The sequence below is a fragment of the Nerophis lumbriciformis genome, linkage group LG06, assembly GCF_033978685.3.
Source record: "Nerophis lumbriciformis linkage group LG06, RoL_Nlum_v2.1, whole genome shotgun sequence".
Lineage (NCBI taxonomy): Eukaryota > Metazoa > Chordata > Actinopteri > Syngnathiformes > Syngnathidae > Nerophis > Nerophis lumbriciformis.
This window is the reverse complement of record NC_084553.2, coordinates 22700519-22724134: the sequence shown is the minus strand read 5'-3', so window position 1 is coordinate 22724134 and position 23616 is coordinate 22700519. Positions and strand designations below refer to the sequence as shown.

The window sequence follows — 23616 nt, the reverse complement described above, 5'->3', positions numbered from 1 at the left end:
ATCAGTGCTTATGTGGCGGCCATCTTAACGGCTACCACTTTCCCATTCAAAGCAATGCAATACAATATTTTGTATAATGCAATGCACTGGCACTTTGTCCCTATTAGCTTATGATTGTGCTGTAGGCATGATGCTCAAAGGGGCTTGACGTATCTTGTGATATTTATGTAGTGATAAAAGCGACTTGAGCGACATTCAAATCGTTGTCGGAGGTGAAATTAATCGATATGGAACATCAGTCACTTATTTTACATGTTGCTCTGAAACTGGAGAAGGTGTTCAATGGAAAAACATGTTTTCTATGAAAGGGAACAACAGAAAGGCTACATACATACATATAAATTATGTATTAAACCAAGGCTACCAATCACACCTATGAGGTCTACCATGGTTGATGTGAGCTTAGAATTTGTTGGAGGTACATGTCAGACTCCGTCAGAAGGTTTGGAGGGGGAGGAACGAGCCAGGGTTGTGTTGTTGAAGCATGTATCTCTCTTTTGGTGCCACTCAAAACTAAGTATTTTATGGCTGTGCACGTGGCACCATTTGCCAAGACAACTACAGTTTCGTAGAGAAAGGTAACTTGAACCACTGTGACGTCCACACACCTCCAGGTGTTCATGTTCTTGCTAGGTGTATGAACATGCATGTATGATATGTATTGGGCAGAATGCTTATTTGTGTAGAGTTCAGAGAAGGCCACAGCTAGGAAGGAGACCATGTGCTTCTCATTACAAGTAAGAGCCTGGTAGAACAAGAGTCTTTGCAATACTCAGAACCATTGTATTTGGAGGGAATCATTTTTCTCAAGAGATTCAACAATTAGCCAACCTCCCAAACCGTCCCAAACTTTGCTAAAACTTTTTTAACGTTTTATTACGCTTAAGGAATTACAACACACATATGGCTCACATATGCTTAGAACTTGACTAGCAGACTAGTTTTTGGTTATTTAGGACACTATGGAATATTTTATCGACAGCATTTGGATTCAAACCTGAATACATACCCTCATCCATACTTTTATCTGAAGTGTTATCACTTATGCCTCACCTCACTTATGCCTCACCTCTCCAAACAATACTACTCACTTGATGGAAGTGATGAAACTAATCATTGATAGACATCAAAGTTTTTTTTTAAATTATCAAGCCAGGAGCTTTTAATAGACCCAGGTATTTTTATCTTAACAGCAACAGTTGACAGTAGCTTTGTATTCTCGATTAGTCACACAATTTCAATTCGTGTTGGTATTTTTCAAAATTTCCTTCTGCGTTTTTTCTTTTACTTGTGTTCCACCATAGATATACGTATCAACTACTGCTACACAAAGTTCGACAATGGCCGCTGCCAAGTTCCAAAGCCTCAAAATACTTCCAAGGAAGAATGCTGTTGTACTGGAATGCCGGGTCAAGGCTGGGGAGATCCTTGTGAAATCTGCCCTGGGGAAGCAGAGGGTATGTTGCTTCCACAAATGCATTCATACACGAGTTTTGGGACATAATACTGACTTTTGCTATGTAATTTTCCAGAGACGTTTGGCCTTCTCTGTATAAATAAGGGATATCAACAGGGGCCCGACGACCTTCCAAAAGGTAATTGTTGTTTTTTTTAATCAATAATCCTTATCCTCAGAAAATGTACTTATTTTTTACTTGTAGATATTGACGAATGCCTCAATGACCCCTGCATCAATGGCCAGTGTATTAACACAGACGGTTCTTTCCGCTGTGAATGTCCAATGGGATACAGACTCCACATCAACGGAGTCACCTGTGTAGGCAAGTTCCCCTCATCCGACTCTGCTGATCTCTTTTTTCTTGTGTGTGTGAATGAGATACATTAACGTATCATCAATGTTTTCTTTTCCCAGACACTGACGAGTGTGACATTGGTAACCCCTGCGGAAATGGCACATGCACGAATGTGATTGGAGGTTTCGAGTGTGCATGTGATGACGGCTTTGAGCCCGGCCCAATGATGTCCTGTGAAGGTATATGAAATGAACTCTGTTTTTCTCATACTTTGCACTCGTGTGACTTTTTGTGCTTTGTTCCCAGACATCAACGAGTGTGCCCAGAATCCTCTGCTGTGTGCATTTCGCTGTGTTAATGTAGTGGGCTCCTACGAGTGTAAATGTCCCACAGGCTACGTGCTGCGCGAGGATAAGAGGATGTGTAAAGGTACCATAACTCAGTGACGCATCAGCTCTCTTCATCACACTCTATTTACTTGAAAAGTTTGAAGCCAAGTGCCACATTTACAGTAGGAATAATGGCCCCTCCATAAAGTTACATAACATACTATTTCCCTGCCCCTTTCCGCCATTTTGAAAGACAAGAAACTGTTACTCGACGAGTTACTGTTTACACCTCCACTTTCTCACATGGCATTGATCACCCTAGCAACCTTTTGTGTTTGGAGGGAAGCACCGAGACAGACGGAACCTCTCAGCATCTCATAGCGTCACTGTTTATATTACACATCCAAACAGACCACCAACTCTCTTACTCTCTAGATACACTATGACACACTGTATTTAGCAGGTGAACTTGTGCTACAGGACACATGCATGCTTACTGTAATTTTAGTTGTTAATGCTTCATATTTTGTGTCTTGCAGACCAGAATGAATGTGAGGATGGTATAGATGATTGCGCCAGTAGAGGCATGACCTGCAAGAACCTAATTGGTACATTCATGTGCATCTGCTCGCCTGGATACATGCGCCACCCGGGTGGAGATGGCTGCATTGGTATGATACTGTACATTGTATTGTATATCAGTAAAGCAAACCTTTTTGTTAGTGTAGTGTCCTATAGCTCAATATTCTGTATGATCACATTATTTGTTAAATGGGTATATTTAAGGTGGAAATGACAAAAGACTAAACTAGGAAGTTGTGTTAAGATGTAGTAATATTTTAGTTATTGCACCATTCTAAGGAATTTTGTTGATTTCTAGTATAATCCAGTGCACTGCTTCTCAATTAGTTTCTGTTATCACACCAGAATTTTACGTGACCCCCCATAGTTGAATTATATCGAGAATTTAATATTATTTTATTTACTGTATCTGTGCAACACATTGTGTTACATTCTATATATAATGACCTTATTATTAAAGTAGATGAATAAAATGAGCAGCGGTAACATCTGCATCAAGATAAACTAATTTTAATGTTATGTTTATTAAGTCAATTTAAAACATTTTAACAAGGCTTCTCTGTGCTTGTGATTCTCAATAACAGGAAATAAGTGCAAATGATTAATTGGGTTGTGCATTTTTATGAAGTTAACACTGTAACATTGAAAATGTTTTAAAACTGTAAACATTGGTCACTTACCACTTGCTTCATCAGGTTATTCCTTGATTGTTCTATTTTCTGTTTGTTTTGTACAATACAATACAATATTGCTTATATAGGCGCTTCTCAGAAGGAATGAAACTGCACATTTACTTTACCTAAACATGTAATCTATCCAAAATTAAAAAAATAAATAAAAAGCCTTGAATCCGGAAACATTTCAATTTGTCAACAGATGTTTAAGTATTGTTTTATGAAAAACAGTTAACCTTTATCAATTATTTCAGTCTTACAGTATTTCACAGCATTTGTCTGTTTACAACTACAACAACAACAAAAAGGAGCTGATTCTTCGCTTATTTAGTCTCTGCAGTGAGCTTTTTTTGCATTGCATATCCTTTCAAACCTGGGTTTTGAACTTATTATTGCTACTCTTAACTCCAAACTGAGGTTTGTACTTTGTTTTCATTTCAGCAACAGTAGAAAAACTCATCTTACATTTATCGGATGTTGCAAAGGGTAGCAGAATGGTATAAAACACACTCCGGTCTTTACTCCTTTGCTACCATAGTTACGGTTAATCCAAAGGCTGTTTAGGCTTCATCGTACTTCCGGGTCTTTTTGTTCTAGTAATCTTCACTTATTTTTCCTTACTGCTGACGACGACTCATTTTAAATTTTCATTCTTCTCACAACTTTTTCCATCTATCAGTCTCTGTTAGCTTTGTACATGTGCTTCTGTGTGCTTACTACTACTACTGGGTAGAACAGGGAGCCTGTTGATTAGATCAGAGTTGTGTATAAATGACCTGGAAACATGCAATTGCTGTCGTTCTGACATTAGTTTTCCTGACTAAATCAACCCAAATTATAAGTCTAAATATAGTTTTACACATACTCCAGCCCATAAACTTACAATAAAGCATGCTTCTATTTAAAGTTAAAGTTAAAGTTAAAGTACCAATGATTGTCACACACACACTAGGTGTGGCGAGATTATTCTCTGCATTTGACCCATCACCCTTGATCACCCCCTGGGAGGTGAGGGGAGCAGTGGGCAGCAGCGGTGGCCGCGCCCGGGAATCATTTTGGTGATTTAACCCCCAATTCCAACCCTTGATGCTGAGTGCCAAGCAGGGAGGTAATGGGTCCCATTTTTATAGTCTTTGGTATGACTCGGCCGGGATTTGAACTCACAACCTACCGATCTCAGGGCGGACACTCCAACCACTAGGCCACTGAGTAGGTTTCATCAAAGTATAATTTTGCGGGCGTATTTGATGCACTATGCTGCTCCATTCATGCAGTGTTTAATGACCAGCAGGCTCTATAACACGCAGCCGGCGGCGCAAGAAATGTAAAAAAAAGAAAATACACAGAACGCCCAAAAAATAACTTATTCCCTCATTTTGCCAAAATCATCATTAGCTTTGGAATAACAATCATGGAGAAATTGTGACTTTTGTGTAAAGTATGTCAACCGTTGTGGCTGCCTCCAACGTATTGTTTGTAATCACTGTGCAATCTACGGTATGCTTTTAGACTTATACAAACTTTATTGATCCACTATCATCTATTATTACAACCAAAATGTGGTTTATTTTACTTTTTCAATATCTACTCCATCTATTTGTATTTGTGTTTGACTTTCTCTTCTCCTGTTACCAAATTGCATTATCTTAGTTTTACTAAGATTCAAGGATAGTCTGTTTTTGTCAAACTATCTCTTTAATGTGTTAATTTCTTCTGGTATTATTTGTATTAGCTTCTGTGTGTTCTGTCCTGAACAAAACGCAGACGTTGTGTCTTCTGTTTACCTCGCACAAGACACTAGTGTGTGGCTCTCCAGTGTTGTTCGCAAACCTTCACTTCCCATACTTGTCTTCTTTCCGGGTTGTTTGGAAAGTGCTGTAAAAGCTTTCCAGACTTCTCACGTGTGGAGCAGCCCCATGCTGCACAACAGGGCATTTTTACACGCTGAAACGAGGACGCGCCACAGACACAACAGCTCAAAGTTGTAGCAGTCATGGCGCCCTGTAGTCACGTGAGTGCCTTTTGACCAATCATTGAGAAGATCGCTTATAACCGGGGTTGGCCATAGTCTCTTCATAATTGACTCTGGATTAGATTGTGCACTGCCGCCACCTAGCTGCAGGCTTGTGTATCATTCTAAAATGAATACTAAAGTGCAGAGACAGATATTGAAAATCTCCTCTGGCACCCGTACACCCACAGGGAGTCTGGACTCGCTATTTGAGAAACACAAAGATATAGTGAAAGGGTTTTCTAAGTGTGACACAGTGAACATATAACAACGTTGGAGGCTACCTTACACATTACAAAACTGATTTTGTGTTTTTGTTTACACAGTAGGGATTAATTCATTTCATTTTTATCCTAACTGAAGTCAGTTGAGCAGGTTTGAAAATGATAGTTTTCTTATTTTTTCCTAAGCTACTGCACCTATTATGATGTCTTCTGTCGCCTCCCAGGGTTGTCGCCTCACACTTAAAAAAAAAAAGAATTTAATCAACATTACATTTAGAAAATCGGATATGTCTGTATTGAGAAAGAATATAAACGTTAGAGCGATTAAAATTGCATTTATTGGAATTATTGTGTTATTTATTTTATTACATCTTCGAAAACTTTTGTTGTGCCATTAGCAGCTAAAAAAACACCCATTCAAAAAATGAACTCTTTAAAAAGGTGTATGAACTGAATGTAAATGAATTTGTGTGGCATCATTTCTATTGTCTGTCAAAGCAATAGATTGTAATTCTGGAAAAATACGATGTCATTTTTTTATTTTGACATTGCGCACCTATTTGTGCCTGTCTTCCTCAGATCTGAATGAATGTTCAGCCAAACCGGGCATCTGTAAGAATGGCCGTTGTGAGAACACAGTGGGAAGCTATAGCTGCAAATGTGACCAAGGATTCATCTCTAACCCCACACAGACAGAATGCATTGGTATGTTGTCAATACTCATTCAGCTCTTTTTCAAAAATCTGTTACTTACATTTATATATATATATATATATATATATATATATATATATATATATATATATATGTATATATATATATATATATATATATATATATATATATATATATATATATATATATATATATATATATAAGTGTGTGTGTGTGTGTGTATATATGTATATATATATATACTCATATACATGTTTGTGTCTATACATATATAGATATATATACATACATATGTATGTATGTATATATAGAGAAAAATACAATTATATGTGTATATAGGTGCTGTCAAATTATATTTTTTTTTACATCAGAGTAATTGCAATTTGGATTAATCATGATTAATCACAGGTTATTACTCACTTGCATAATTTAGATTTACTTTAAAATATATATATATATTTGGACACAAATGTAATTTTATTGTCAGAAGGTAATACAGGAATTTAAAAGAAAGTTGTTCTTAAATGCATGTCATTTATTTGCTTACATCTTTGTAGAAGTTTAATCTAAAATCTACACATATACATGTTTAATGCAATCATTTTTGTGATTAATCACATGAGTTAACTCGTTATTTTGACAGCCTTAATATATATATATATATATATATATATATATATATATATATATATATATATATATATATATATATATGAAAAGGGTAAAAATGTATTCATACTCCAGGGATCCAAGGAGACTTCACCCAGGCCATAGCACTTTCCTATCTTGTTACTGTACTAACCTTGTGTTTGTAACTGTCAAGATAGAGGAAAGCAACTCTTTTCACAGGCTTCCTCCCAAATCTAAATATATACCTCAGATTTATACCCTGAAGCCTGTGAGAAAAGCTCCAGGGAAGCTGAGACTCAGTTGATATCTTTCCCTTGACAGACTTTAGTGATAGAGCCATGTGGGTTATCTCCTCATGTCTGGTCCTGCCTGGGTGGGTTTGTCTGTTTCCGTTTAGCCACCTTCTTTGTTCGCCCAGTCTGATGGTTTGTCTCGCGCTCACGTCCCCTTCCTCTCCCGACATCTAGATAACCGCGAGGGCTTCTGTTTCACTGAGGTTCTGACAACTCTGTGTCAGATGACATCCAGTAACAGAAACATGGTGACCAAGTCCGAGTGTTGCTGCAATGGAGCCAGGGGCTGGGGCGACAACTGTGAGCTTTGCCCCCTCCCTGGGACCACCCACTTCAAGAAAATGTGTCCCCTGGGACCTGGCTTCACCACGGATGGCAGAGGTATCTAAAAGCTAGAGGGATTTGAATATAAATTAAGTATTTAGTGTGATATTAGGAATAACTAAACAAATGGCTTGCAACAATGTATATGAATGTAGCAAGGAGAGACAACAAAATATGACCTAAACTGAGATCAATGGTTCTCCAAAAACATTTTTTGCTATTTAAATTAAGCAATACATATTTATTTAAAAAAAAAAAAACTTTTAATGGCATGTACAAATGTTACTGATGTCATATTTCCATAATTTGCTCAGTGGGTGTTGGTGTGAACCCAGGCAAGCAAGAGGTCATTTTATTAGGTACCAGGCAGAAGAAAAGTAACATGGGTCTCGCAGGAACTCAAAAATCTACAGAACATTGGCACACACAAGATAATTAACCAGCACTGCAGAAGGAAACAAGGTTGAACTACAAACCCCATTTCCATAAGAGTTGGGAAATTGTGTTAGATGTAAATATAAACGGAATACAATGATTTGTAAATCATTTTCAACCCATATTCAGTTGAATATGCTACAAAGACAAGATATTTGATGTTCAAACTGATAAACTTTTTTTTTTTTTGCAAATAATCATTAACTTTAGAATTTGATGCCAGCAACACGGGACAAAGAAGTTGGGAAAGGTGGCAATAAATACTGATAAAGTTGAGGAATGCTCATCAAACACTTATTTGGAACATCCCACAGGTGAACAGGCACATTGGGAACAGGTGGGTGCCATGAATGGGTATAAAAGTAGATTCCATGAAAAGCTCAGTCATTCACAAACAAGGATAGGGCGAGGGTCACCACTTTGTCAACAAATGCATGAGCAAATTGTTGAACAGTTTAAGAAAAACCTTTCTCAACCAGCTATTGCAAGGAATTTAGGGATTTCACCATCTGCGGTCCGTAATATGATCAAATGGTTCAGAGAATCTGGAAAAATCACTGCACATAAGCAGCTAAGCCCGTGACATTCGATCCCTCAGGCTGTACTGCATCAACAAGCGACATCAGTGTGTAAAGGATATCACCACGTGGGCTCAGGAACACTTCAGAAACTCACTGTCAGTAACTACGGTTGGTCGCTACATCTGTAAGTGCAAGTTAAAACTCTCCTATGCAAGGCAAAAACTGTTTATCAACAACACCCAGAAACGCTGTCGGCTTCGCTGGGCCTGAGCTCATCTAAGATGGACTGATACAAAGTGGAAAAGTGTTCTGTGGTCTGACGAGTCTACATTTCAAATTGTTTTTGGAAACTGTGGACGTCGTGTCCTCCGGACAAAAGAGGAAAAAAACCATCCGGATTGTTATAGGCGCAAAGTTGAAAAGCCAGCATCTGTGATGGTATGGGGGTGTATTAATGCCCAAGACATGGGTAACTTACACATCTGTGAAGGCGCCAATAATGCTGAAAGGTACATACAGGTTTTGGAGCAACATATGTTGCCATCTAAGCAACGTTACCATGGACGCCCCTGCTTATTTCAGCAAGACAATGCCAAGCCACGTGTTACATCAACGTGGCTTCATAGTAAAAGAGTGCGGGTACTAGAGTGGCCTGCCTGTAGTCCAGACCTGTCTCCCATTGAAAATGTGTGGCACATTATGAAGCCTAAAATACCACAACGGAGACCCCCGGACTGTTGAACAACTTAAGTTGTACATCAAGCAAGAATGGGAAAGAATTCCGCCTGAGAAGCTTAAAAAATGTGTCTCCTCAGTTCCCAAACGTTTAGTGAGTGTTGTTAAAAGGAAAGGCCATGTAACACAGTGGTGAACATGCCCTTTCCTAACTTCTTTGTCACGTGTTGCAGCCATGAAATTCTAAGTTAATTATTATTTGCAAAAAAAAATAAAGGTTACGAGTTTGAACATCAAATATCTTGTCTTTGTAGTGCATTCAATTGAATATGGGTTGAAAAAGATTTGCAAATCATTGTATTCCGTTTATAATTACATCTAACACAATTTCCCAACTCATATGGAAACGGGGTTTGTAAATATAACTAATTAACAATGAGGAACAGGTGTGCTGGCAGGACAAGAAACATAAAGTAAAGATTATGCAAACACAGAGTCCAAACAGGAAATACTGACAAACAAGAGCACCATGACAGGAAATGTTATCAAACACAGGAAAATAACCAACATAGTCCAAACTGTCATGTGGAATCATGACAGTTAGCTACTTTGCAAATGTTGTCTTGTATTAAATTGTCCCTGTAAGGAAATGGAACATAAAACTATAGTTAGTTCTACAAAAATAATAAAGTTGTGATTCAGTTAATTGATGTAAACTTTCCCTCTGCAGATATCGACGAGTGTCGTGTGATGGGGAACTTGTGCAAGAATGGCCAGTGTATCAACTCAATTGGCTCATACAGCTGCACCTGCAAACCTGGCTACACCACAGACATCACAAGCACTCACTGTGTGGGTAAGCCTACATTTCACTTGGTCCTCTCTTATTTTATGGGCCCGTGTACTGCCCTGCCTACTTCCTGTTACCATTCCTGCTACCTTGTAAAGGGCTGAAACCACGCGGGTAGATGGCCCACATGCACCACAGAGCCTGAGTCTGTCCATCTCATCATCTGTTTTCAGGCCATTTGTGTTGAAAAGATCGAATGGCGTCTCACATTCATGTTTCATTGCAGATGTGGATGAGTGCATACAGGCACCAAAGCCTTGTAACTTCATCTGTAAGAACACAGAGGGAGGCTATCTTTGTTCCTGCCCCCGTGGATACATCCTACAGGACGATGGGAAGAGCTGCAGAGGTGACGCACACGCACAAACAGCACCAAATAAATAATTACCAATAGCCTTCTTACTTTTATAAGTTTCCATGTATTTAGTACGACAGTAAAGTAGGCCTGGTCATTATGTGACCCTATTCTCCAATGTGCTTAAGTTGAAAAAAAAAGCACAGCAATATCCTCCTTAATTTACATCTGTCAGTGTGCGCCTTCATCCAAGATGCGCACACTGGGTGGAGCAACCCTTAAATGTGGGTATTTCCTGTCAAATCCAGGTTTGCGCGTATTCTCCCATTAAGTACTTTTGCTCCTGCATACTTCTGAGGCTGGAAGGATAAAAAAACATGATGGCACTCTGAATAAATGATCAAAAATCAAAATGTACATCATTTACCTGCTGTGTCTATGCGTAAGTGCAAGAGAAGGAGAGCGGAACTGCATGGCCTTAAACGCGACCGCACATATCAGCCACGTTTGAACATCCTAACGGACATTTTCATTCTGGACAGTAAGGTCATTATTAAACTATATCATTATTTAATAGAAAGTGTAAAACTCATGTTCAATGGTTTTCTCACAGCCAAAAAAGCAATTATGGCAAAGTCAGCCTCATTAGTAATGATCCCACCTTCATTCACAACTTAAGCACTTAAGGTTGGATGGGAGAATACGAATAAGAGAAACGTGCACAACTTCAAGCGCGTCAAAAAACAATTAAGGTTAGATGGGAGAATAGAACCCATACTGCATCCAGATCCTCTTTTGTGCCTAAACAACTTTATTTATCAGTCTTCACAGCTTCTCTCATCTGTGTTTACCAGAATTCTAGCACCTGGACTGGAATTTGACTCACAGAAATGCCCATACAGTGGTAATGTGCACAACTAACTCATTTCGTACCTCTACTTCCCTTTCAGACCTGGATGAGTGTTCGACAAAACAGCACAATTGTCAATTCTTGTGCGTCAACACCATCGGTGGGTTCACCTGCAAGTGTCCACCTGGCTTCATCCAGCATCACACCGCCTGCATTGGTAAATAAACACGTGCAAAACATGGACTGACTACACATCTAAATATTATGTCCTTGGAAGTACTCTAGTGTCTGTGTATACATGAAAGGATTGGGCTTGATAAACATATTAAGTCGTCACACACTTGGAACTTCCTGGGTCCATGACTCAATGTGCTCGTTCCCAGTGTCACGTCTCGTAAAATACCCTCTAAGCCTGCTTCTATCATGGTCTCGGTTAATGAACTCTGATATCACACCCGTCTTATTAGGCTATACTCATTTGTAGCCATGCAGCTCAGCGAGTCTTTGTAATGGAAAACTGCAATGGATTGTCCTGACAACCACAAGCTTTCCAGACCATAAAGCAGCTCTCATGACCTCACATCCAACTCGTGGCAACAGGCTCTCAGTCTTGATTGTAGGAAGGAATAGCTCCGGGCTAATGACATACTGTACAGTAGTCTGTCATTAATGTTATAAACAAAACCAATTGGAGAGACTTGGAGCAGGAGGAAGCACCTGTTAAAGTCATTGACGAAGAACATTATGGCAAACAGAATTATTACTGAATTGGAAACTTTTCATAGCCTTCATAAAAGACTCTAAATATACCCTGATAACGCACACAGTAGAGTAGACCAGTGGTTCTCTAACTTTTTCACTAAGTATACAACCCTGGCTCTCCAAGTACCACCATAATGGACAACATTGAAATACAGTAGCATAGTAGACCTAAATATTCATTAAAACGAGGCAAATGTTTTATGTAACAAATATGTTTAATACTGTGGCCACATTACACACAGTTTGAACAGTAACACTGTGTTTAAATATTTAAGTGATTCTTTGACGTACCATTAGTGGTACTTGTACCACAGTTTGAGAATTCTGGAGTAGACTCTAAAGTTCATCACAATGCATCAGCTCCTCTACCATAAAAAGGGTTCAGTTCTCATCCATCACAAGCAAGTTTGCTCAATAATTATTACACACACACATTCTAAACTATCTGTGATGCCTAATCTTGTTTGCCACATGGTTTGCATGGAATGTGCCTTCAGAGAATAATGCTAAATTTTAATTCCTAAGTGTATTCCACTTTATACTGCACTACTGAGCTTATGTAACGAAATTTCGTTCTTATCTGTGCTGTAAAGTTCAAATTTGAATGACAATAAAAAAGGAAGTCTAAGTCGAAGTCTACTGCTGTAGAATACTGTGTGTGGAGAAAACAAGTCACAGTTTTATTTGCTCACATTTGTATCTGTATACCTCAATCCCTAATCCGAATTTGGGCCAACAATATTATAGAACAGTGTTTCTCAATCATACCATACTTAGACTTAGACAAAGAATACTATATACTATGTAAATATAAATACTATATAATAGTATATACTATATACTACTACTAATGGGTAACTAACTCAGACCTGGATAGTAGTATAAACTACTAATACTATATACTAAATACTATATACTATATACTATATAAATGCTAACCCATTGTTGGGCCAGGAGCGCCCCCTGAAGAGCCTATAAAAAATATCTGTTTCTCTGCTGTGGTCCACATGGGCTACAGCGGTACTCAGTTGTAATTAACTTTTCCAACACTTGTGGCAGTGATTCAAACAAACAGAAGAAGTCTGGAGCTAAAGCCGTAGAGAAGTTTCTTCAGCGCAACAAATATGACTAAAGTGGTGAATCTGTATTTTCATTTGCTCTCAAATTTTATTGACAGTTTATTTAAGAAACATCTTCCATCCATTCATTTTCTACCGCTTGTTCCTCTATGGGTCCTGGTCCCAGCTGCATTCGAGCGGAAGGCGGTGTACACCCTGGACAATTCGCCATCTCATCACAGGGCCAACACAGATAGACAGACAACATTCACACTCACATTCACACACTAGGGCCAATTTAGTGTTGCCAATCAACCTATCCCCAGGTGCATGTCTTTGTAGGTGGGAGAAAACCGGAGTGCCTGGAGAGAACCCACACGTGGAGAACATTTATATATTATTATTTATTTAATTGCTGTGTAATTGTATGTTTTTTTCATCAGTTTTATGAGTCTCTTCTTTTGTAGTATATTTGATTAATATTTTCGTAATCAGCCTGACCTAAGCCTTATAATAATCGTTGTGATTAACACATGGTTTCATATCATTTGACAAGGTGTATCCGGTTAAACTGTAAGTAGGTTAATTATAATCTTTGAATACGATTAAAATCAAAAGTAAGATTTCTAATTCAGTGTTAATATTTGTGTGGCCCCTGGCTCTTCTATAGTGGAAAAGTTGGGTCCCGAAGTCAAAAAGGTTCAGAACTCCTGATATAGTATACAATGTTTCCCACAAGACTGACACTTTCAGTATTTGTAACATGGTGGGTTGCGGGAGGTTACATAAGTGGAAAAAGGTGAAAATCAAAACAAATATGTTTAGAACTGCATAAATGAACATTTCTTCTGTTGGATGCAGCCACATTTTAATTGGGGAAGAACCCCACAGCAGCATTTGTTGAGTATGTCTCTTCACTGGATTTGAACACTTGTGATTTAGGGCTATATAAATAAACATTTGTTGCTTTGTCGTATTTTTGAAAAAGAGTCTCGAGACGAGTCTGATTACTCAGCAAATTTAAAGAAGTGCTCCATGTCATGTGCTCCGTTTTCTTATTCTCTGGCAGACCAGAGCGTTATAGTGTATAGTTTAATGACCGGGGGACAAATGGGTAACGCCACATCTATTTGTGATGGCCCACCACAAATGATGATGTATGGGAAACACTGGTATCTCCATCTTGACACATGTGTACCATTTGTTTAAATCAAAAGGTTAAAGGGATTTAAATCTCACTTAAGGCACAGCAACTGTATTCTAATGTGTTCATCTATTTACACAGAAAATGTTGGATGGGCTGCATTGTGATTATGTACTGCCATGCATTTCTAATTTAAAGAATTTTAACAGTTTGCAGTGTCATGGAACTGCACTTTATTATGTTGAGAGGTGTTTTGTATGTTAGTATTAGTATACTTCTACACCACTTCAAACTACAACGATATACCTATCAATTATTAATTATAACTAATCCCTCTCTGAGAGTCAATATTGTGTTTGTAAAGATGAACATTTTGAAACAGCACTTGCATAGGATCTCCATATATTGCATGAACCATCATAATGTTTTTTGGCCTCTGAGTGAATTATTTTTCTGCATGTTCGGTCCTTATCTTGTATTTTGGTTTAGTTTGAACCGTTTCTTCTCTCGATGTAGACAACAACGAATGTGGAACAGACCCAAATCTGTGCGGCGCCAACGGTGTTTGCCAGAACACTCCAGGGAGCTTCAATTGCGACTGCCAGCGGGGATTCTCATTAGACCCCAATGGACAAAGCTGTGAAGGTCTGCAAACAGCTGGCAGGCACAATGTCAGCTGATCAAATACACAAAGTTGACATGTTTTGTTGTTTGAATCTTCAAGATACGGATGAGTGTGACGGCAACCACAGATGTCAGCATGGCTGTCAAAACTTGGTGGGTGGGTACCGGTGCAGCTGCCCACAAGGCTACCTGCAACACTACCAGTGGAACCAATGTGTTGGTGAGCCAAGCACTGCCTTGTCCTTCATAACAATATAGAGTCTTTACACGTTCACATCAGACGTTCCCACTATTGCTTGTGTCATTTAAGTGCACTGACCTTGTGGTTGTTTACTTCCCCCCAATTTCCTGTGACCCAGATGAGAACGAGTGTCTGAATAGCCAGATCTGTGGGGGAGCATCATGCCACAATACTCTGGGGAGTTTCCGCTGCTCTTGCCCCACAGGCTTCAACTATGAACAGACTTCTGGGGGCTGCTCGGACGTCAACGAATGCTCCACTACTCAGAACCCCTGCAAGTTTGGATGCTCTAACACAGACGGAGGTTACCTCTGTGGTTGTCCCACAGGATTCTACAGGGCAGGACAAGGGTATGTTGGTGTTTAAAATCAGCCTGCAGATATTTCCAGCAGCCTGATGGTCTTTGTTTTGACTGCAGGCACTGTGTCTCTGGGCTGGCCTTTGGTAACGGTGGCCCAAGTGTCGGTCAGGGAGGGGAAGAGGATGAAAATGCTCTGTCTCCTGAGGCGTGCTATGAGTGTAAGATCAATGGCTATCCCAAGAAGGGACGCAAACGACGTAGCACCAATTCAACACAGGACCAAACTGTTGATGACATGCAGGTAATCTGTCAGTGGATTTGCAGGAATCTCTTTAGCCATGTTTTTACGAAGTGGAATTCTGAAAAGCAACACAGTAAACAAAAGACAACATGGGAGGACATTTTACATTTTGGCCACATTCTTTTTCTTCTAAGTTGTCTGCATGTCACTACTCGACGGGTAATGGAAGACCCGATCGGTCCACGCATTCGTGAAGACTATATCACTTCCTGTCAACTTTATTTTTTACGGCAGTTTTGTTTGTGCACGCCCACTGTTACCTTGGTTTTCTGTTTTGTTATCAGAGTCTTTATTTCATTAACAATGTCATATAAAAGATTACATGCAAAACAACAAAACAAATACTATTTAAGAATACAGTTGGTTAGATGTGATCAGCAGCCTTAAATGGCAAAGAAATCCATATTTTTTACAACTTCACTTACAAACCCTGTTTCCATATGAGTTGGGAAATTGTGTTAGATGTAAATACTGTGATTTACATACAATGATTTGCAAATCATTTTCAACACATATTCAGTTGAATATACTACAAAGACAACATATTTGATGTTCAAACTGATCAAAAAAATGTTTTTTGCAAATAATCATTAACTTTAGAATTTGATGCCAGCAACAGGTGACAAAGAAGTTGGGAAAGGTGGCAATAAATACTGATAAAGTTGAGGAATGCTCATCAAACACTTATTTGGAATATCCCACAGGTGTGCAGGCTAATTGGGAACAGGTGGGTGCCATGATTGGGTATAAAAACAGCTTCCCAAAAAATGCTCACTTTTTCACAAGAAAGGATGGGGCGAGGTACACCCCTTTGTCCACAACTGCGTGAGCAAATAGTCAAACAGTTTAAGAACAACGTTTCTCAAAGTGCAATTGCAAGACATTTAGGGATTTCAACATCTACGGTCCATAATATCATCAAAAGGTTCAGAGAATCTGGAGAAATCACTCCACGTAAGCGGCATGGCTGGAAACCAACATTGAATGACCGTGACCTTCGATCCCTCAGACGGCACTGTATCAAAAACCGACATCAATCTCTAAAGGATATCACCACATGAGCTCAGGAACACTTCAAAAAACCACTGTCACTAAATACAGTTCGTCGCTACATCTGTAAGTGCAAGTTAAAGCTCTACTATGCAAAGCGAAAGCCATTTATCAACAACATCCAGAAACGCCGCCGGCTTCTCTGGGCCCGAGATCATCTAAGATGGACTCATGCAAAGTGGAAAAGTGTTCTGTGGTCTGACGAATCCACATTTAAAATTGTTTTTGGAAATATTCGACATCGTGTCATCTGGACCAAAGGGGAAGCAAACCATCCAGACTGTTATCGACGCAAAGTTCAAAAGCCAGCATCTGTGATGGTATGGGGGTACATTAGTGCCCAAGGCATGGGTAGCTTACACATCTGTGAAGGCACCATTAATGCTGAAAGGTACATACAGGTTTTGGAACAACATATGTTGCCATCTAAGCGCCGTCTTTTTCATGGACGCCCCTGCTTATTTCAGCAAGACAATGCCAAGCCACATTCAGTACGTGTTACAACAGCGTGGCTTCGTAAAAAAAGAGTGCGGGTACTTTTCTGGCCCGCCTGCAGTCCAGACCTGTCTCCAATCGAAAATGTGTGGCGCATTATGAAGCAAAATACGACAGCGGAGACCCCGGACTGTTGAACGACTGAAGCTCTACATAAAACAAGAATGGGAAAGAATTCCACTTTCAAAGCTTCAACAATTAGTTTCCTCAGTTCCCAATAGTTTATTGAGTGTTGTTAAAAGAAAAAGTGATGTAACACAGTGGTGAACATGCCCTTTCCCAACTACTTTGGCACCTGTTGCAGCCATAAAATTCTAAGTTAATTATTATTTGCAAAAAAAAAATTAAGTTTATCAGTTTGAACACCAAATATCTTGTCTTTGTAGTGCATTCAATTGAATATGGGTTGAAAAGGATTTGCAAATCATTGTATTCCGTTGATATTTACATCTAACACAATTTCACAACTCATGGAAACGGGGTTTGTACATCAAATACATCAATTTACAATACTGACTGAAAGTCTACTTTTGTTTGGCCGCAGTTATAGATTTAAGTTACAGTATGTGCCCCGATAATACTCGCTGATTTGTTTAAATCTACCGCTTGTTCGTTCGTTTGTATATTCTTGTTAACTTTTACTCCTTGCTATACTTTTTATACGAAACATTCACATATCACAGAAGTGACGTCGCAGAAGCTATGTCGTAAAATATTGGAAGTCCAAGAAGTGATTCAAAAACAGTGCATTTGAAATAGGAAACAGTAAAATGTATTCTTATATTTATTAAATTGAATGTGTGCAAACCTGGAACATAAGTGCTGTAAAATAAAGGAGCTGCTCGGATCTCTTGGTGAGGTGGCTCGCTGCAGTTAGCCAAATGTTAGAACTGTCTGCATTACACTGCATTTACAATAAATAGATCGATTATCGACGTTTACTAATCGATTTTATAATTGTCCATGTCCCAATAGCTATGCATCTAAAAATCGATTATTTCCCACACCTCTACTAGTGACACATATTACAGTTGCAGCATCATTAAAAAGTTAATTTTTCATAATAGACTTTCGAAGGTACATTACAGATACAACAATACAAGGAATGTTCCGATCAGGATTTTATGCTGCCAATTCTGATCATCCTTGAGTGAGACCAGCCAAAACTGATCACATGTATTAACTGTAAATTGTAAATGTATTTATGGTGAGTGCTATTGACAGTGTAACAATATTAACACAATATTTAAACTAGTTCCCCATTTTAATATATTACATACAATTGTTTGAGCAAAACTAAGTCAGTATTACACAGTAAAGAAAATGAAAACCTTCCATCTAGTACTCATTCAAATCATTTGAATTTTGCCCTCAAAGTCTTTCTGTGTCATAGGAACTATTACCTGAGTTTGTAGACATTACAGTTTTTTCCATTTGCTTACACACAATTGTACTAACTGTGTGTCTTTTTTCAAAAGATATACACACTTTTCCAAACACCACATTCAATTTTATTAATTCCTTGATTATTTGAAAAATGAAACACTTCGGTCAAAACATATGCCCATTCATCAAAATAAAGCAAGCATTTGTAAAAATGCAGTTTTATTGTCATGTCAGTCACACAGACTTCAAATGTTAAGACACTATTGGAGTGAGTTACCCAGAACAGTGATAATAACAAAACACATTTGTAAAAAAACACAATTTTACTATAAGAAATCACATGTTTGGGGCCTTTTGCCCGACATTTTTAGCATATGTGATGAATGATTACTGTAACTTGACAAAATATATTGGCAAATCCATAGCAATCGTCATTGTTTACTTTGAAGTGGACCTATACGTAAGGACCTAAAGACAAAGTAAAAATATCCTGTAATCTTTCCAAGAACTGCTCAACAATGATGCTGCAAACTGAAAATGGTTGTTTACCGCAGTCAGGTAAAGTAACATATCACAGTAGTCAACAATGACATGCAGTACAGATTCAAATCCGAGACAAGTAAAAAGGTTTGGAAAAAAATCTGGGCGACATGTGCAGACTTGGGCAACAGCAACTCTATGCAAGAACCTACTCAAAAGCCTCAGTTACTGATTCTAATCATCACCCGCCTGTCTAGCTGGATCAGGCCATATTATCTCATCCACATCACATGCGATATTCTCATTAGCAAGGCATCATTGGAAAAATGGCCTTGCGTGCCGTATCCAACCCTGCACAGAAGATGCCTCGATAAGGTCGCAGGCCTGCTCCATAGCCTGAAGCAAGGGCAAGCGGTCAATCCTAGCGTGTGTGTAAAATGTGAAGATGTGTGTATCACGATCCTTATCTGTGTGCTAAGATGGGAAGGTGTGTGTCAAGCATTGTGTGTAATATTTCGCAAAATCCGTGAAGCAGAGTCTATGCCTAATATTAGGCAAATCTGCACACTGGTTTAGCTTACTGTGTGTAGACTTTGTTAACTGTGTGAAAATGTAAAATTTAGTGTGTAAGCAATTGGAAAAAACTACCAAAAAATATTTTGATCACCGTAGTATCAACCACACACCGATACAACCCTTGGTATCGACACCACCGATTTATGGATCAATCCGCCCTCCTCTGACGTGTCGTGTGCTGTGACAATGTTGACACACCAGCAGTTGTTATTATAGTATCCTCTCTCTGAAATCGTATTCATCTACTTGTTCATTTCATGGTAATAGCTGCTTACTTTCCTTTGCAACATGGTTGCAGCTACACTTCTTAAAATGTACTTAGCACTTATTTGTTGTTGTTATTATGCTAGTTTAACAATTAACTTACCTATTAGCATACTCTCTTTGTGTGTAACATGTTTAGACTCGTTATTAAGAAATGCAGTTTATTTATTTTATTGGAGGTGATTTTTATTAACTCCGGGAACGGCTTTTTTTCACACTGTGTTTTGAGAAACGTTGTTCCATAGCATACTTGCCAACCTGGAGACCTCCGAATTCGGGAGATGGGGAGGTAGGGGGGGTTTATATATTTCCAAGTATTTCTTATATATATATATATATATATATATCATACTTGCCAACCTTGAGAGGGGGGTTTGAGGTGGGGGGCGGGGTTTGGTGGTAGCGAGGGTGTATATTGAAGCTTCCCGAAAGAGTTAGTGCTGCAAGGGGTTCTGGGTATTTGTTCTGTTGTGTTACGGTGCAGATGTTCTCCCGAAATGTGTTTGTCATTCTTGTTTGGTGTGGCACATATTTGTAACAGTGTTAAAGTTGTTTATACGGCCACCCTCCGTGTGACCTGTATGGATGTTGATCAAGTATGCTTTGCATTCACTTACAGTATGTGTGTGTAAAAGCCGCATATATTATGTGACTGTCTCGGCACGCTGTTTGTATGGAGGAAAAGCGGACGTGACGACAGGTGTAGAGGTTGCTAAAGGCTGCCTTTAAAGCACGCCCCCAATATTGTTGTCCGGGTGAAAATCGGGAGAATTACGGGAGGGGCACTGAAATTCGGGAGTCTCCCGGTAAAATCGGGAGGGTTGGCAAGTATGTTCCATAGAGGGCCGCTTACTGAAAACATGTAGGGACCATTTTGATATTTTTTATTTTCAAAACCAATACAATAATAGTTATTGTAGCCATAAGGGCTCCCCTCAATTTTGGTGAGCGTTAAAGGTCCCAGGGACCCAAAAGGGTCATTACAGTGTTAAAAAATAAGTCATATATATTTTACTTTCATCACTTAAATATGTATAGATCAACTTCAGATCTATACATTGCAATAACGTGTTTTATATATATATATATATATATATATATACACACACATATATATATATATATATATACATACAAACACACGTGTGTGTATATATAATGCCATTTTGTTTTTTATGGCAAAAACAATGTGTAATATTTTCCCCAAAACATTTTTCATAATGGAATATTTGATGTGAAGTAATTAGAGCCTTAAATAGGGAAATAATTCATAACATTGCTTTTGATTGTTCTTTTTTGAACAATGAGTTTTAAAAAACAAAATCAGACTAAAGGTCTCAGAGATCTAAAAGGCCCTCCCTCCATTCATAGAAGTGTTAAAGATAAGTCATAAATCAATAAATATTATTTTTACTTTCACTGCTTAAATCTCTAGATCAACTTCAGATCTATCTGTAGATCATTTAAAGTAGTTTTAAAGTAAAAAAAAAAAAATTGCCTGCATGGCAGCTTTGTGTTATTAGTGTTAATATTGCAACATTTTCACGTTACATTTCACCTGTTTCCTCTTTCATTCCACTTGCTGTGATTTTTGTTTTTTTTGTAGTAGCAATTTGTAAAATGTACCATGGGCCATTCATAAAATAGCTGAGGGCCGCACTTTGGACACCCCTGGGCTTTTTGGCTGGGGGGGACTAAAAATAAATTCAGTGTCAGCCAGAGGGAATCGTCAAAAAGTCATCAATCGGTAACGGCGATTACATATTTTTCACGTAAATCAGCTGACACTCAGTGCCCGAACCATACCTGCTGCTTCCTGGTCAACATGAGCATAAATCTAAAGAGAATCAGTAAATGCACACAAAGCTGAAGTAATGGATAATAGATATTGACATTTACTGCATAGTGTTGCAATGGGATGGGAGAATCTCTTGGAATGTTCTGAAATCCTGTTTACATGTCAGATTAGTATTGAGCAAGTGCATTCTTCACAGGTCAGTTGCTTTACTGACATCATGTTGTCATTCTTTAGCTTTAAATAATCCAAATTGGAGGCAAGCCTTCCTCCCACCTCCAAAGACATGCACCTGGGGATAGGTTGATTGGCAACACTAAATTGGCCCTAGTGTGTGAATGTTGTCTGTGATGAGGTGGCGACTTGTCCAGGGTGTACCCCGCCTTCCGCCCGAATGCAGCTGAGATAGGCTCCAGCACCCCCTGCGACCCCGAACGGGACAAGCAGTAGGAAATGGATGGATGGATGAATAAACAGTGCTTCTGCTGGTTGTATTCGTCATGTGCCCCAATTTGCCTGATCACTAGTGAACATGTATTGTTTTTTGTTAACAAAAAAAACATTATACACAAGTTTTAATGTTATTTTTTTGCAGATATCTGAAAATGAGATGATCAGCCTGGCCAGTATGGACATAGAGGACACCCTGCAGTTCCACCTCAACATCAGCGACCTCAGCAACCGCGACCACATCCTGGAGTTCACGCCGGCGTTATCCACGCTCAGCGACCACGTGCGCTACAGCATCGACTACGGCAATGAGGAGGGCTACTTTAAGATCAACCAGAGGGAGGGCGTGAGTTACCTGCATCTGAGCAAGAGGAAGACCTTCGCCCCGGGCGCCTATTCCCTTGAGATCAGCGGCATCCCCCTCTACAAGAAGAAGGATCTGGCTGAGCTGGAAGACCGCCATGATAAAGACTACCTCGCAGGGCAACTGGGAGACATCCTGAAGATGAGGGTGCAGATCATCCTCCATTAACCAGCACAAGACTGTGGCAGGCAGAGTTTGTCAGCACGTTCCTCAGGAGGCCGAACATCTCCAACTGTGGGTCAGTGCTGTGTGGGGGGGGTAGTGGAAAAGGGGGGGGGGGGGGGGGGGCACTGCTGCAAGTCCCACCTGGGAGACAGGCTTGCCACCAAAGAGACAAGGAGGAGGAAGGACTGCAGCGTTTGATTGCCAAAGATGATTCTACATATCATAGATACAATGTCTGTGGATGATGAAAGCTATTGGTTAAATGAAGAACACATTGCGTTTACAACTTCAGATGTGCTATCTTGAATTATTGCTTTGTATGTTGTACGATGATATGTGGAATCGGGTGCCACTTTGAAAGGACTACAGGAAACTCTTAATGGCTAATGGGGTTTTTTTGTCTGTTTTTTTTTTTAAATCTGTGCACAAGTGGAAACAAAGTATGTCCTCCAATCGCCTGACATTAATTAATTTCCTCCCTTCAGCTAAATGACTGAACAAACATGGACACACGCACATAAACATGTTTTTATCCCTCCCGCAAAGATGGCAAATTGTGGCAATACAAGCGAGGAGGGGAAAAGAAGCCACTGTGGACTATCGCAACTGTGTCTGAGCTTGGAACTCCCACTGCGTATTCAAACTATGCTTGTCCACGTTTTCTAGACAATAGAATCCATCATATTTACTGGTGCTAGCAACACAAGCAGATATCCAAATGCACTGTACTCCCATACAAGAAGTGAAGGTACAAATAATGCCATCCGCCACTTTTGTCTGTGCAAGCTTCAGTCAGCTAGCTTCCCTTCTATAGTTCATGTACATTGTGTTTATACTGTAATACTCTATGCCACTTTTAATCTATGACGCTAACTAGAGGAAGCCCCAGGAATACAGGGGTTTGTAATGGTGCTTATAATGACCAACTACTTTCTTCAACTGTGTGTGTACACACACACACACACACACACACACACACACACACACACGATAACCTGGACCTTCCTGATCATGCACTGAGGCCTTCATGGCCACACA

At 39.2% G+C, this 23616-nt stretch overlaps 1 protein-coding gene across 1 annotated transcript in view; it reads left to right on the top strand.

The window, feature by feature from the left end:
- fbn1 (fibrillin 1) overlaps positions 1-22680 on the top strand; it is a 92956-nt gene extending 70276 nt beyond the window's left edge. Inside the window, exons 51-66 of the mRNA XM_061963904.1 lie at positions 1305-1457; positions 1533-1595; positions 1662-1781; positions 1874-1993; positions 2061-2183; positions 2623-2754; positions 6154-6279; positions 7347-7553; positions 9858-9983; positions 10204-10326; positions 11223-11339; positions 14603-14731; positions 14811-14930; positions 15070-15301; positions 15370-15553; positions 22195-22680. Of these exons, the coding sequence (XP_061819888.1) occupies positions 1305-1457; positions 1533-1595; positions 1662-1781; positions 1874-1993; positions 2061-2183; positions 2623-2754; positions 6154-6279; positions 7347-7553; positions 9858-9983; positions 10204-10326; positions 11223-11339; positions 14603-14731; positions 14811-14930; positions 15070-15301; positions 15370-15553; positions 22195-22581 (2462 nt within the window). The 3' untranslated portion in view covers positions 22582-22680. The remainder of the gene's footprint in view (positions 1-1304; positions 1458-1532; positions 1596-1661; positions 1782-1873; positions 1994-2060; positions 2184-2622; positions 2755-6153; positions 6280-7346; positions 7554-9857; positions 9984-10203; positions 10327-11222; positions 11340-14602; positions 14732-14810; positions 14931-15069; positions 15302-15369; positions 15554-22194) is intronic.
- The last annotated feature ends 936 nt before the right edge of the window (positions 22681-23616 follow it).